Source organism: Perissodus microlepis, chromosome 3 (genome assembly GCF_051167445.1).
Source record: "Perissodus microlepis isolate ML-2025 ecotype Zambia chromosome 3, ASM5116744v1, whole genome shotgun sequence".
NCBI lineage: Eukaryota > Metazoa > Chordata > Actinopteri > Cichliformes > Cichlidae > Perissodus > Perissodus microlepis.
The window spans coordinates 31,059,420-31,075,967 of NC_140463.1; the positions used below are offsets into that span (position 1 = coordinate 31,059,420).

At 39.9% G+C, this 16,548-nt stretch overlaps 1 protein-coding gene across 4 annotated transcripts in view; it reads left to right on the forward strand.

The window, feature by feature from the left end:
- Positions 1-16,548, forward strand: part of LOC146391173 (uncharacterized) — a 41,420-nt gene that overhangs the window by 10,091 nt on the left and 14,781 nt on the right. For all 4 annotated transcript variants that reach the window (XM_084924012.1, XM_084924014.1, XM_084924013.1 and 1 more), the window contains 10 exons: positions 3,205-3,336; positions 3,435-3,563; positions 3,702-3,739; positions 3,815-3,867; positions 3,971-4,072; positions 5,079-5,181; positions 5,287-5,399; positions 14,710-14,780; positions 14,862-14,987; positions 15,241-15,336. In XM_084924012.1, the coding sequence (XP_084780138.1) occupies positions 3,205-3,336; positions 3,435-3,563; positions 3,702-3,739; positions 3,815-3,867; positions 3,971-4,072; positions 5,079-5,181; positions 5,287-5,399; positions 14,710-14,780; positions 14,862-14,987; positions 15,241-15,336 (963 nt within the window). The remainder of the gene's footprint in view (positions 1-3,204; positions 3,337-3,434; positions 3,564-3,701; positions 3,740-3,814; positions 3,868-3,970; positions 4,073-5,078; positions 5,182-5,286; positions 5,400-14,709; positions 14,781-14,861; positions 14,988-15,240; positions 15,337-16,548) is intronic.

The following is a 16,548-nucleotide window of genomic DNA, read 5'->3' on the forward strand; positions in this document are numbered from 1 at the left end:
CTGAATCAGCCCTTTTAAAAGTTTTTAATGACATATTTTTAGCTACTGATGTTGGTGACTGTGTTTTTTCTTGTGCTTTTAGATTTGACAGCTGCTTTTGATATAGTGGATCATGCCATTTTACACTCTCGTTTGTAGCACTGGGTGGGCATTAGGGGCACAGCACTGGAGTGGTTCAGGTCCTACTTGGCGGGGAGAACTTTTTGTGTCAGTCTCTGTGGCCTTGTGTCGTCCTCTGCTCCTCTCTTGTGTGGTGTCCCACAGGGCTCAGTTCTAGGCCCCCTCCTCTTTTCTTTATATCTGCTCCCTCTTGGTTCTATACTGGGAAAACACGGCATTGCATTTCACTTCTATGGTGATGACTGCCAGATCTATGTCACTCTAAAGAAAAAAAGGAAAATATTCTGTACAGCCATTACTTCAGTGTCTTGATGCCATTAAGGCTTGGATGTTTCTTGACTTTTTAAAATTCAATGGCAAAAAGACTGAGGTTATGGTTTTTGGTAACCCCACTGAGACCCCCAATGTGTATTTAGATACCTTGGCCCAGTAAAATAAGCCAACTGTCACAAACCTGGGGGTCAAAGTGGACTGTGAACTGAAGCTTGATGGTCAGATTAAGGCAGTCGTAAAATCAAGCTTCTTTCAGCTGAGGCAGCTGGCTAAAATAGAGCCAATTCTTTCATGGCAGCACTTTGAGACAGTTATCCACGCCTTTGTTAGCACTCGGCTGGATTACTGTAATGCACTTTATATAGGGGTCAGTGCTTCATACATAAGTCATCTACAGAGATTGCAAAATGCCGCAGCTCATCTTTTAACTGGCGCTCAAAAGTTTGAGCACATTTCTCCTATTTTAGCTTCACTTCACTGGCTGCCCATTCTTTTTAGGATTTATTTTAAAATTATTTTATTTGCTTTTAAAGCCCTCCATGGCCTAGCCCCATCTTATCTCTCTGAGTTGCTACAGCCATATACACCCACGTGCTCTCTCAGGTCAGCTGTTCCTGAATGTACCCATGACTGAGCGTAAATTTACAGGAGATCGTGCTGTTTGGTTTCTTTAGAAAACTGAAAGGAAATGGCATCTGGTTTAACATTATGGAAACCAGTGTGGTAAGTAGTGGTGAAGTTAAAACTGCCAAAAAAAAAACCATGGATCATCTTGCATGTCTAGAATTTAACTTTGACATTTTGTAAGGAGCACAGATTTTTGTGTTTTTTCCAGATCACAAAAGGCTGTCTGCTACTTCACCCGGTCTTATTTTTCCCGCATCACTGAGCTGATTTTACTTGAGTTGCAGTGAAAATCTCTGGAGATTGACGTTGTAGGCCTTCCCACAGCTTTAGCCTCTATATACACCTGGCAATACAATCATTTGTAATAATTCAAATATATGTAGACACTAAAGGTAGTGCGCCAGAATGTCGTACTGTCATACTTAAATACAAGGGGGGAGTGAGCGAGTCAGAAACCCAGGGCACAGAGATGTTACAGGTCTTATCAGGAAAAGTTTATTCCCAGGCAGGAAAGCACAAATAGAACAAACTATTCTACAAAAACGTAAGCAATAAAATGTTGTCATTACGCTAAAATCCCCCAGAAATGAACAAACAATTCTAACAAAACTTATAAAATGTAATGTTCCCTGTGCACTGAAATCCCCCACAGTCCCATGATCCCATTGTCCTACAAAGCCATGGTGAATATTCCTCGTAGTTGAAAACAGAGGAGCAATTTCTCTTTTGAGTGGGGATCACGCCAGCCTGGTCCCAGAAGGTCAAGGAGAAGCCTCACATCTCCGTCTTGTCTTTCCATCGGGCTCGTCCCATAACAACCCAGCTTGCACTCTGCACTTGAGCCTCTTACTTGATGCCACAACATGTTCTCTCATGGCATCACCCTGTAAACAGACAAATACTGGCCATAGCCATTGTCCGGGAAGCTGGCCTGGCTAATAGCCATGGCAACCTTCCCTCAACATGGCTGAACCCAGTAAACAACAGTGGAGACACTACTCACAAATGCAGGCAGAGGTGCACCTCTGCCCTGCTGTCGATCACATGTGTTGTCTCCTACTGTCACCATTCCTGCTGTCAGAACTGGGTCGCTGCATTACACCCCTGACAATCGGGCAGCAGAATCTTTCCAACACCTGGCTTCTATGTGTTCCTTGTCTTCATATCTGGGCTTCCTGCAGTGCTCATCCAGCTTCCTTTTAAACAGGTCTTTTTACCAGCTGATAGGCCACCTCAGGACAAACCCATGACACAAAACCAATTATGAAAGACAAATACAAATTTCCACTGTGTGGCAGATACATCAGAAGTCGCTGAAGTCACTGAGATGGAAACAAGCAAATAAAGTCTGTCCATAACCTTCTATGCTTCTGTGGAACTCCTGAAGCTCACAGGTTTGGGCTTACAGTTCACCAAAATCTATATATATATATCTATATATATATAGATATATATAAATCTGTTTCATCTTAAAATGTTGTGACCTCATTATTGATCAAAATAATTACCGTATTTTTTGGACCATATCGGATTATAAGGCGCTCTGTCGATGAACGGGTCTGTTTTCATGCATAAGGCGCACCGGATTATAAGGCGCATTAAACCCCTTATAATTTTTGCTATGTAACTTTACACTGTCCACTTTCTGCTGTAACAAAACAAATTTCCCATGTGTGGGACTAATAAAGGTTATCTTATCTTATATTAATGACTAACCTTGTTTGCGGATGGATTATCTCAGTTGTTCTCCTGACTGCAGTTTGGTCCGTTTACAGCATCTTTCCATGTGATTGCATTTGTCAAAAACCATCAGGAACTTTTATCGAGTGGAAAAAAGTTAGCGTTCATCCTCCAGCTTCGCTGTGTTTATGTTATGCTAACATAGCTGTGTCGCTAGCGATCACATAGCACAGCATTATATACCAACTAGCCCAACCCTACAAATGTCACTGCTGTGTAGTTTTCTGTCTTCATTTATGTTGGAAGTGATAGCAGGGCTGTACGTTTTTTGAGAAAATTAAAGGATTTTAAGTGCGCCTTATAGTGCGGAAAATACGGTAGGTTTTGCCATTGTCCAGCAACTCTTCCTTAACTTTTTTTTTCAGTGTTTTTATTTGCCAGTCATAGAAATTTCCAACTCTTTTATAAAAACATAAAAGAATAATGTTTCTGTGTTTCAATTAGAAAGTGGAAATGAGGCATCATCCAGATGTTTTGACGCTGCTGTTGAAGAGATTTAAGTTTGACCATCAATACCAAGTATGCATGAAAATAAGACAAGCGGTGATAGTTCCTAAGACCCTACAAATACCAGAGGTATACTAAATAAGTCATTATGTTGTCATTACTTTTTATTTTCTGATTCCTTATACTAATTTAGCTCTTTTTTTTTCTTTCTTTTTACTCGTTATCAGAACCAGACCTATGAGCTTTATGCATTTGTCGAGCACTTTGGTGAATTGAGATTCGGACATTACACCGTAACAATCAAATCTCAGGATGATGACAGATGGTACAACTTCAATGATACCTGTGTCACATTGGTAAGCCTGATTGATTTTTTTCCACTGGTATTGTTCCCAAGACATAAATACTTTAACACAAATTGATGCAGTTATGTGCTTAATAGAAAAAAGTATTTAGCCTATAGATGATCACCTTTGTATTCTTTATATTAACAGCTTCCAGAAAGACCATTCCAGCTCGATAGAAATAACACGTAAGCTTTTATCTGAATTTTCTTCCAAAACAAACATTTACTGAATATTAAACTGACCCTACTTTACTTTTACAGTGCTCTTACTAGATCCAGCAGTGCTTATCTTCTGTTCTACAGGAGAAAGAAAAGTAAGATGGGAAACATTTCTGATGAACTTACTGATGTTTCTGTGAATGATTGTATCACACTGGCAGTTTGAAATGATTTTGACTGTTTTGATTTCATTTCCAGTGCATGCTGCAGACACACAACACATCAGTGAGGCACCCACTGGTGGAGCTTCAGCCAGTGAGCAACAAGAACAGGTTGTAAAGACCACAGGGATAGACGAAGGTGAGGCAGCAGGCGTGGACCATAACCTTGTGGACATACAGGGAAAAGATCAGCAGATTATAAGAATAAAGATGAAAGTAAACAGGAAAAGGAGAAAGAAAAGTACTTGGCAAGAAACAGGAAAAACAAAGACATGGAACATGTAGACAATGAAAGCAGTGACCACATTACAAATAAAAGAAAAACTGATAATCAGGAGTCTGATGACCACAAGAATGATGCTGAGCACCAGCAGGATGCAAATTTAAAACCCAGAAAAGGCAGTGATCACCAGGATAACCAACACAGTCTGAAAGTGGAACAAAATGAAGAAACGAGAGAGTACAGACTAAGAGATAAGGACAGGCAGATGATGATAGCTGTGATGATAAACAGTAAAAGCATTGATGAAGCTAATAGAAGTAAAACAAGAGATGGAAATAGAGGATCAGTAATGCTTAAAGACTCTGTATATGTTTTAAAGCAATGGAAAGGTGGCTGAAGGTAAACGGAAGATGTGAGAAAATGATAAAGAGCAAAATAAAAATAATAAGCAAGATAAGAGAGATGGTGAAGGTGCACAAAGAAGACAAGAAAGAAAAAGACTTCCGTGAGATTAGAGGTCTAAGTCATCAGCTATTAGCTGATAATAGATATGAGCTGATTATAGTCAAAGCACAGTATAACAGAATCAGGGACAGGAAGTGATATACATATCTGTTTAGAAAGAGAGATCATCACTAATTTAAAAAAAAAAACAGGACACAATAGACATGGTATGAAAAGAGAGCATTCTTTTGGTGAAGAGTTTTCCAGGAAACAAAGGACTCATGGAGAATCAGAGAAGTAGCACTGGTAGTAATGTGTCATGTGGTCACATGAATGAAATCAACATGATGTATTTTTACACTACGTATTTTGCTAGTGCCTATTCCTGTAACTGACAACACTATGCACTGTTCACCTAGTTTATCTTTCACAGAAACAGTTCTACAATTTAAATTGATCATTGATTATCTCCTTCTAGCCAACAAGTACCATGGGCTAGTAAACCAAGGAGCAACATGTTACTTAAACAGTGTGCTACAAGTGCTATTCATGACCAAAGACTTCAGAAAAGCTGTGACAAGGTTTGTTACACAGCTTAAAATACCCAAGATTTATCCATATTTAAAATGAATAAACATTGGAGTGAACATGTAACACCATGTGACTAGTTTGTTTAATTGCTGTAGGAACCCTGGAAGAAGTCAGTATATTGATCACCCTCTTGACACCTTGTTTGATAACTTAAAGAAAAATACAGCTTACACACATGAAATCAGTTCAGAGCTGCACATCAACTCAGGTACAGTAAACATTATTAAACAGTGAATGCACCTGTTCTTTGTAAAACTGGGTCAGTTTACCTGTTAAGTTACTGCAAATAAGCCAGTTTTCTTTGTGTTAGCTGCCCCAATAAAATGACATGTAATCGAAACCTATTATACATATATACAGTCCTGATTAAAAGTTTAAAACCACTTGAAACATGGCAGAAAAAAATTTTTGAATGGTTGGATCTTAACAAGATTCCAATTAGAGCTTCAACATGCAAGAAGAAGAAATGGTAGTGAGATAAAACATTTTTCTGACCATGCAATTTATTGAAAACAACTCTTAATCTGAAACAGGCTGTTTTACAGCTGATCAAAAGTTTAGGACCACACCTCCAAAATACCCTCAAACCCCCCCCCCCCCAAAAAAAATAGAAATCAAAGTTGAAAACACGAACTCAGTCATGAGTAGCTCCACCATTATTGTTGATCACTTCAAAAATGTGTTGCAGCATGCTTGATGCAAGTGTTTCCATGAGGTGAGTGGGAACATTTCTCCAAGTGGTAAAGACGGCTGCATGAAGGGCATCTACTGTCTGGAACTGTTGTCCATTTTTGTGAACCTTCCTTGTCATTCATCCCCAAAGGTTCTCAATTGGATTTAGATCAGGGGAAGACACAGGATATATTTTTTTTGTTGTTGCCATTTTTCAAGTGGTCTTAAACTTTTGATCGGGATATGTTACATTTCTTTTTTTCAAAGCACATGATGTGTCTTCAACCCTGTAAGATGGTCAAGGTCAAGTTTATTTATATAGCACATTTCCAATCAGTCCATGCTGCACAAAGTGCTTAATAATGTAAAATGCCACTAAAATAAATAAAATGCAAAACAATGATGCAGTAAAATATAGAAAAACTAATAAATAAATAAAATAAGTCAATAAAAGCAACTAAGACAACAACAACAGGGTGTTAAAACCAAAATGTTTAGGTGAAAGTGTGGGTGGGAGAGGCCAGGTTCAAACCAAAGTACAAAGAATTGCAGTAATCCAGGCTGCAAGTAATGAACAGATGAATAACACATTCAAAGGTATGGCTTAACCTTGGCTACCTGTCTTAAATGAAAAAAGCTAGATAGGACTACTATGCTCACCTGCCTACACAGTTTAAAGGAACCATCAAGATACAAACCAAGGATTTTAACATTTGACTTACAGTAGGAAGATAAGGGGCGCAGTGCCTCGGTTTGTTTATTAACAAAGTTACCAAAATTGACAATTCCTTTTTTGTTTTCACTTAATTAAAAAATTTTTTCAAAACATCCACTGTTTAATGTCATCAAGGCAGCATGACAATAGCTGGAGTTAGTTAACCTGAGAATTATATGAATAAATATATGTACAATATAAGAGTGTATGCGCATTACTGAATGTGTATACTAAATATGTATATCTACGTGTGTGTGAGTGTGTGTGTATGTATATATATGTATATATATATACATATATATACATATATATAAGTATATTAGGGGTGCAACGATACTCGTATCGATATTGAACCGTTCGATACAGTGCTTTCGGTTCGGTACGCATATGTATCGAACAATACAAAATTTTTCATTTATTTTACAAACTTTTCTTCTGACAATGCTGTCTGTGTTGAGAGCTCAGTGGATCTGCGTTTGACTACTCCGCCTAGGCTGCACTGTCGAGCGCAGATCCACTGAGCGCAGCGCAAGCTAGCAAGACAGAAGCTAAGCAACATGGCAAATTGAACCTCCCCCACCCTCATTCAGATCTGGCCTTTGGAACTATGTTGGTCTTCATGTGAAGTATGACCCTGATGGTAAGCGCGTCATGGACAAAAGTAAAACAGTATGTTGGATGTGCCACGCAATGCTCAATTACATGGGTGGGAACTACTGCGTAAGCGCAGTTTGCTCGTTAACGTGTTGACGCCGTCCAGCCCCAAACGGTAGCTCGTTAATGGAGATTTGCCATGTTGTGGCGTTAACGTCATTTCAGATTAACGCTGACAGCACTAGTGGGAACACAATGAATATGACTGCACATTTACGCCGACATCATCCTAGTGCAAACACAAGTGGAAGCAGACAAAAACAACAAGCACGCATGCTACAAACTTTACCCGAGTCATTTAGACAGCCGTTAGCACATGATTCTCCCTATGGGGACCTGATATGTTTAATATGCTGCTGAGAGTATACCCCAGAAGAAGCGTATAGTATAGCTTTTATTTTGGAAAGAGCCATTTCTCTGTAATAAACTCTCTTTTCCAAAGATGAGTGATTTCTCGATCAGATAGATTTATTATTTTATTACTTTGTTGTTTCAGCAACATAAAATTTAAAAACTGTACTTTTGAGTTAAAATATATATTTATAATTTTAATAAATGATAAATTAAAATTTAAAAATAAACATTTTTTTGTATCGAAAAAATATCAAACCGTGACACCAAAGTATCGAACCGAACTGAACTGAACCGTGAATTTTGTGTATCGTTGCACCCCTAATATATATATATATATATATATATATATATATATATATATATATATATTTTTTTTTTTTTTTTTTTTTTTTTTAAATAGAAATAAAAAAAATAAAAAAAATATACAGAGGCTGGCAGTTGGAAATGTGCAAAACAAGTGGCATTTATATACAGTATGGAGTGCATAATGTTGAAGTTCCAGTAAGTGAAGGTGAGGTGTCTAAGAAGTGTTCAGCAGTCTGATGGCCTGTGCTGATACGGGACCGGATACTGCAGTACCTCCTTCCCGATAGAAGTAGTCTGCACAGTTTATGGCTGGGGTGACTGGAGTCCTCAATGATCCTACCCGCTTTCCACAGGCACCGCTTCCTGTAGATGTCCTGGAGGGAGGGAAGCTCACCTCCAGTTATCCGTTCAGAACACCGCACTACTCTCTGGAGAGCTTTGCGGTTATAAGCGGTGCAGTTGCCATACCATCCTGTGAGGATGCTCATGCCGAATCTTTTCAGTCTCCTGAGAAAGAAGAGGCACTTCTGCGCCTTCTTCAATGTTTTGTTTATGTGTCCTGACCATGTAAGATCCTCAGCCAGATGTACACCAAGGAACCGGAAGCTGCTCACTGTCTCCACAGCAGCTCCGTTGATAGTGATGGGTGTTGTTACTTCTCTGCACCTCCAGAAGTCCACTATCAACTCCTTTGTCTTTGCGACGTTGAGGGTAAGATGGTTGTCTCGACACCAGTGGGTCAGGACGCTGAACTCCTCCCTGTAAGCCATCTCGTCACCTTTGGTGATAAGACCCACCACTGTAGTGTCGTCTGCAAACTTCACAATGATGTTGGAGTTGCTAGTGGCAGTGCAGTCGTAGGTGTAGAGTGAGTACAAGAGAGGGCTCAGTAAAGACACCTCTGTGGAGCACCAGTGTTCATTATGATGGGGGATGAGGTGATGCTACCCAGTCTGACCACTTGGCGTCTGTCAGACAGGAAGTTGAGGATCCAGCTGCAGATGGAGCTGCTCAGTCCTAGATCCTGCAGTTTCCTGTCCAGCTTTGAGGGAACGATGGCATTGAATGCTGAGCTGTAATCTACAAACAGCATGTCTCTCTTCTCCAGGTGCGAGAGGGCAGTATGTAGTGTCAGGGCTATGGTGTCATCAGTAAACCTGTTTTTGTGGTATGCGAATTGTAGATGGTCCAGTGAGTTGGGTAGTTCAGAGCAGATGAAGTCCCTGACCAGCTTCTCGAAGTATTTGCTCACGATGGGGGTCAGGGCGACAGGTCGCCAGTCGTTCAGTGATGAGATGGCGGAGGATTTGGGTACAGGGACAATGGTGGCCATTTTGAAGCAGGCTGGGACTACAGACAGAGAGAGGGAAAGGTTGAAGATGTGTGTAAACCCTCCAGCCAACTGAGCTGCGCATGACTTGAGGATGCGGGCGGGAATCCCGTCCGTACCAGTAGCTTTGCGTGCGATCACCTTCCTGAAGCACTTCAGCACATCCTCCTCAGACACAGTGTGCGCACTAACATCATCCTTGATGCACACACTGTTTGGTCTCATGGTGTTTGTTGTGTCGAATCTAGCGTAGAATATGTTTAGATCCTCACACAGAGAAGCCGTGGTCTTTGGTGTGCAAGTCTGTGATTGTGTTTGGCTCCACCACCACATACTCCGAGGGTTGCCAAACTGTTGTTCCACTCGGTCCCTGTACTCACGTTTGGCTGCTTTGATCATCTTCCGGGTTTGGTAATGTAATGTTTGTAGTCCGATGTGTTCGCGGAGGCAAAAGCAGTGCTCCGTGCCACCAGTGCCGTGCGAACATCTCTGTTAATCCACGGTTTTTGATTTGGGTAGGATTTTACTATTCTGGACCAGAAGACGTCTTCCACACATTTTCTGATAGATCTGCAGAATGAGTCTGTGTACTCATCGATGTCGTTAGCAGCCACGTGAAACATTTCCCAGCCCGCGTGATCAAAACAGTCCTGTAGCGTGGACTCCTATTGGTCCGACCAACGGTGCACCACCCTCAGGGTTGGAGCTTCCTGTTTCAGTTTCTGCCTGTAGGCGAGCAGGAGCAGGATGGAGCAGTGATCTGATCGGCCGAATAGGGCACAGGGGAGGGCTTTGTACGCATCCCGGAAGGAGGTGTAGCAGTGGTCAAGTAGCCAGTCTCCACGAGTGTTGAAATGGGTGTGTTGGTGGAGTTTTGGTGAAACTTTCTTCAGGTTTCCCTTGTTAAAGTTCCCGGTCGTGATAAACGCCGCCTCTGGGTGCGCGGTTTCCTCACTGCTGATCGCGCTGTACAGTTCCCTGAGTGCTCGGTCAGTGTCGGCTTGTGGGGGAATGTAAACAGCCTTAATCATAACTGCTGTAAATTCCCTCGGTAGCCAGAATGGCTGGCACTTAATCATCAGGTACTCCAGGTTTGGTGAGCAGAAGGATTGGGTGCACGTTCGCATAATCACACCAGCTGTTGTTGATCATGAAACACACACCACCGCCTCTGCTTTTCCCAGTTAGCTCCTGTGACCTGTCCGCGTGGTGCACGGAGAACCCCAGTAGTTGTATTGCGGAGTCCGGTACCTTGTCCGATAGCCAGGTTTCTGTGAGGCAGATCACGCAGCAGTCCCGCATCTCTCGCTGGAATGAGATCCGTGCCCGAAGCTCGCACGGCTTGCTGTCCAGAGACTGCACATTAGCTAGTAATAAACTGGGTAGTGGTGATCTGTTAGTGCGCCGTCTCAGGCGAACCAGAATGCCAGATCTTCTCCCTCTGTGTTGGCGTTTGCAGCCTCCAGGGGCCCAGAATAAAGGCGTCTCAGGTGAGATGAATGGGGGTCTGCAAATGGAGGGTCCGTGTTGCAAAACTTCGGAAAGTGATGAGAAAGTCCATCTCTTATGTCCAGTAAGGTTTGTCGGTCGTACACAAGGAGACATGTGCTACTCATGAAAAAATAAAGGAAAAGTAAAATTAAACACAAAAACCAACTGTTGCTTGGGGAAGCTCGCGACGAGGCTGCCACACTCTGCGCCATCTTCACGTCTCATTAAGATCAAGGTGGGCCTGCAACTATAGATAGATCACTTTCTCCAGAACTTTTGAAAGAAAGGGAAGCTTCGAAATTGGCCTGTAATTAGCCAGAACAGGTGGGTCCAGATTGTGTTTTTAAAGAAGAAGCTAAACTATAGCTTATTTAAAACATGATGGCACATGCAGCAAGGGAAGTGCTGATTAATCTGTGGATAAAAGGCTCAACAGTATTAAAAGTATAGCTGTATAATTACAACTGACCAGAATAAAAAATAGAATAGAATAAAAAAATTGGCAGTAAACTAACCAAGATTAATCAGTTACTCTTTACATATTAGGCTGTTTTTGGAATCCAGTGTGTAGTTTTACTTAGCTAGAGAACAGTAAAAAAGCTTTTGTAGTTAATATTGAAGCCATTAAATATCATAAGATATAACAGGAAAAAATTCTGGCAACCACACTTTAAAGATCTTAGATTATCTGGTAAGAATACCTGTTGACTTGGGTAGCTAGCATGGTATAAAAATAGCTCCATGTCTGCTTTTACAGAAATCTTTAAATCTTTGCTACATGCACACTACCTGTCAACAGTTTTAGATCACTGCTTAAAGGGTTAAAAAAAGGTTACCCCAAACTGAAAAATAATGTATATTTCAGAGTTATACAAAAAGGTCTTTTTGGGAATTGTAAAACTAATGTTGTAAAAAGCTGCGGTACCCCTGTCAGCATTATTTGAAGAATATTTGATGGCAGAAAGTGGTGTGTTTCTTTAAAAAAAAACAAAAAAACAAAACAATTAACAATGGAAGTGAAACAGTACATCATAACTCTTAACCCTTTAAGACCTACCATAGAACCAAATCCGCCAGAGCTTACTTTATATTTTTATATGCTGTAGTGCCATTTTTGGGAGAATTTCAAGTTGCTATACATCAATACAACTGTTATAGACCAAATTTTAATAATATGTCTGCATTAAGTGCATAGTAAGTACATAAATTGCAAAATATTGCAATAAACTACAAAAAAAAATTGAAAATCGTTTTTGGTTTTTTTTTACATATATTTCTACTTAGAGAAATTTAAGAGGTTTATCCCTCAAAACTTTAAATACAAAAACGTTGAAAAAAAATAGTTTCCAAACACAGGAAATTTATTTTGAGTGTCTTCATAGTTTTATTTTTCAGATACATCAATTTATTTATACTGCAGAAAAAACAAAAAACAATCCTATAATGCAAATGTGCAAAGAAAACAGCATGTGCATCAAAATAAACTATTTAAAGCAGTACAATTTGAGTTCTAAGCATCCTAGAAACTATTCAGAAAAGCATAAAGTCAAACATGACTTTTAAAAACACCAGTATAGGCTTATAAGGCCTACAAGTAAAAAACTAAATTTTTTTTATCGAAAATGACGTCACTTCCGGTTTCGGGCAGGTAATGGCGGACATGCGATAGTTCGCTGACGTCTATTTCAGTGTAGGAAGTGCTATGAACAGCTGATCAGATCGGCAAAGTGTGTTTCTGGAATATTATGTTTTTGTTGCTGCAAGTGCTTTTTATGCAATTTTTGCAAAGCTATATGTGGACCGGCTTTAAAGGGGTAAAAGTGTAGGTCTTTCCTACAGAAAAATTGAAAAGAAAGTCAAGGTGTTAGTGAGTACAGTCTCCTTTTATTCTGATAGGAGGAGATCTGGTGGACCCAAAGCCACAACAAAATAAGAAGAAAAGTTTTTGAGAGTCAACAGCTTGCATAAGGACCACAGCTTCAAACACAACTTACCGTATTTTCCGCACTATAAGGCGCACTTAAAATCCTTAAATTTTCTCAAAAATCAACAGTGCGCCTTATAACCCGGTGCGTCTTATGTATGAATTCTGCTTGTGCTTACTGACCTCGAACCGATTTTATGTGGTACATGGCACTCAAAAATCTGTCAAAAAATGTTTTAGTAGAACTTTGGTAAGCTATGAAGCCGCGCAACTTAATGGATTATCGTAGTATTACGGCTACCATAGTCAGGAGCCTCGCGGAGTAATCTGGGTCCAAAACTCCGTCCCTTCAGGTCCCAAAGTCAAATGAACACTGCGGCATCACTGAGAGTTAAAAACTGTCTAAATTCTTTCATCTTTAATAAAATGATCAGCGTTGCTTCTTTACCAGGTGTAACAATTAAGTTTAACATCCAGGCATCCATTAAAACAAAATGTATTAAATTTAATAGAGTTAGAAGTTAGCAGGAAGTTGGCTTGCTAATTTCTGCCTAAACATGATATACCATGTTCTGACTGAGAAATTTCTGAAAAAAATAAAATTTTCAGCTCTGCTGTTACTTCCAACATAAATAAAGACAGAAAACAGCTGTGATGTTTGTAGGATTTGTAGGAAGTTGGACTAGCTGGTATATAATGATGTGCTACATGATCGCTAGCAACACAGCTATGTTAGCATAACGTAAACACAAGCTGTGTCCCAAAACGTCGGCTGCATCCTCCGGAGGCTGCATTTGAAGGCCGATTACGTCACAGCCAGGCGACAAAGGCTGTCCCAATTCGTCGAGTCCTTCAAATGCAGGCGACAAATGCGTCCTTCATTTCCCCGAATTTGAAGGATGGGTTCATCCTCATTCATACCGCGGCCCAGCCAATTTCAGTTTCCAACAATGGCGGCCGCTACTAAGTTTTGAAAATTACTCTTATTAATCTTTCTGGGTCACAAAATAATCTTTTAACATATTTTCAGGCAAGAAAGTAGCTATGTAAACTTCAAATATCTGCTTGGTTCATCAAGACATCGCATATTTGCAAAAGTGCGCCGACGTTTTCGGACACGTCTGTTACCCACCCGCTCGATAGCTAGCCGGGGCGTTCAATGGTCACTCGAGCCGGCGAGAGCAGCGGACTCCCGGCTTCATCGTTTTCAGACCCCCGCTGTCTTTCCCTACTCAGGTTAAACATGATATACAAGTCACTTGGATAACTTAAAAATTTTATTATTTGCCTTTTTTCGGGGTTTTATTTGTTCCGGAGTAAATCGGCTTGGCTGAGATCAAAGTTATTAGATTAGATTAGATAAAATAAAACTTTATTAATCCCCCGGGTGGGTTCCTGGATTTTCACACAGCTGAATAAACGTCAAACAGAAAACTGATTAAACAGAAGTGTGAGACGGTCGAGAATTTACGCTAGTGTCCTGTTATATTTTAGATAGCAAGGAGCAGACGGCCTTGTTTATTAAACTCCACCGACACAGCGGTGACGCAAATCTGAAGGCTAGACCGTCCCATTTCACAGCCTCGCACTTCCGGCCTTCTCGGTCTTCGAAGGACCCGGCCCACGTAGACCACGAAGGCCGGGTCCTCCGAAGAATGCAGCCGACGTTTTGGGACACAGCTACAGTGAAGCTGGAGGAGGAAGCTAACTTTTTTGTTAACGTGAGGGTTCATGATGCACTGCAAAAACTCAAAATATAACCAAGTACATTTGTTTTATTTCTAGTCAAAATTATCTCATCACACCTAAAATAAGACACAATCAGCTAGAGGGCAACATTTCAGTAAGCTAAAGGAACTTGTTTCAAGACAGTGAATCTTAAAACTAGAGAATTTTTATTTATTCCACTGGCAGATTTTTTCACTTATTTCAAGCTAAAATTTCTTGTATTAAGTGAAAAAATCTGCCAATGAAACAAGTGAAAATTGTTTCACTGGCAGATCTTTTTAAGTACATGTTACATTGACAGATGTGTTATAGCATTTTTTTTTTCAATACCTCCACTGCACCAGTGTCCGTACAAGGTGACGCAGCTGAGTGCTTTGAGAAGATTCTGAGTCTAACTAGTCCTGAAGCCTCACAGGTAAAGACTGCAGTTTAGATATTACAAATATGTTAATTAAATTTACATATAAGTTAACAGCCTGTGTGGTTGTCTTTTAAGATATTCCAGGGAGTGCTGACACACAGGAACAAATGCTCTACATGTAGTACAGAGACAGGAACAGATGATCCATTTTGGACTCTACCTCTTCAACTGGTGCAATCTGACATCAAAGACTACAATGTGGTAAGGACTGATATCTTGTCTACCTTTTAATCCATTCACACTTTTCTAGAACATATTAGTTAGAGTAATTATACATATGTATATTTTTGTCAAGTATTTCACTATTTAAGCAAAACTTCATTTATATGAATATTTGCAAAAATTATGGGAAATGATTTATACCAGTGGTAGCATGTTTTGATGGGTAGAAATGACCTTTTCATTTTATCTGTTAGTAAATTTCAGCATCAAGTGACATGATTATATTTTTCAGGCTCATGCCATTGCCAAATATTTCAGTCAATCAGATGCCAGTGGAGTAAACCAGCTATACTGTGACCAGTGTGGGTGCAAATGTGATGCTGCCATTGTAAGTTATCATTTTATTAAATAAAAAAACTAAGAAGCTGAAATTATTTTCAAAGAAGTTCCCACAAAGTACTGGCTTCCTAAACAAATCTCACTACTTTTATAAAAGAGAGATGTAACACTTACCAGTTATTAAGGGGCCCCAGCACAGAGACAGGGATGTTTTAGTATAGTCTTTTCAGACTGCAATCCCACATTGATTGCTCCAGCCTTTCTGCTGCCTAGCTTGTTTTGAGCTCTCATCACTCCCAGAATGTCCCAGATCGTTACTGAAATAGCATGCCGGGACATGGGAGGAGAGATTTACTGAAAAAAGCAAGGCAAAATTAGACAATTGTTGTCTGCTGTGTCCACTCTCTCCTGGCACTGCCACTGAACACACTGCACCGCTTCTCCCCTGAAGCTGAGCCATAGACCATACCCCTAAACAAGAGAATTTTTTTTTTTTTTAATTTTAAGTAAATTTGCAAACAAATTGGGTTATTCTTAATCTCAGGTACCCCTGTGATCCTAATGTGATCCTCTATATAAATCCTCTAAATAAATACATAAATCATATTTATAAAAACGTAGGGATGCTACTCTATTTTTTTCCCTCTGTGTAAACAAGAAGACTCAGAGCACAACTTCCGTCAGTGGGCAATGACTATACTAAAACTTTGATGTTTTATGATATTATTATTGCAACATGCTGACATGAGCCTCATAACATCCAAAGTAATATATCCTGATGTCAGCTTTGGTAATATGGAAATCCACAGTAATCATTTTTTATTATTTTTAAGGTCGACTTTGACCTTCTGCGCTAACAATGAGGGTCAAGGTCAAATGCTTAGCCAACCAAATTACTCATATTCAGTGATGGGAATAACGGCATTAAAAGTAACTGCATTACTAACAGCATTACTTTTTTCAGTAACGAGTAATCTAACAAATTTCTATGTCTGTCATTACAACGCTGTTACCGTTACTAACAAGAAAATGCAGTGCGGACGCGTTACTATTTTTCAACACAGACAGTTGAAGCTGTCTTAAGCTTACTGGGAGCTAGGTGGGGTGAAACAATCGCACGAGTGCTGCTGATTGGCTGAGGAAGAATAAAGTAGTTGTGGTAAACCAATCACATGACCAGTTTAAGATGACATAGCAACTTAAACTTATCTGACTTAAACTTAGTCAGATAAGTCAAACTTTACTCAACTCATTCTTCTTG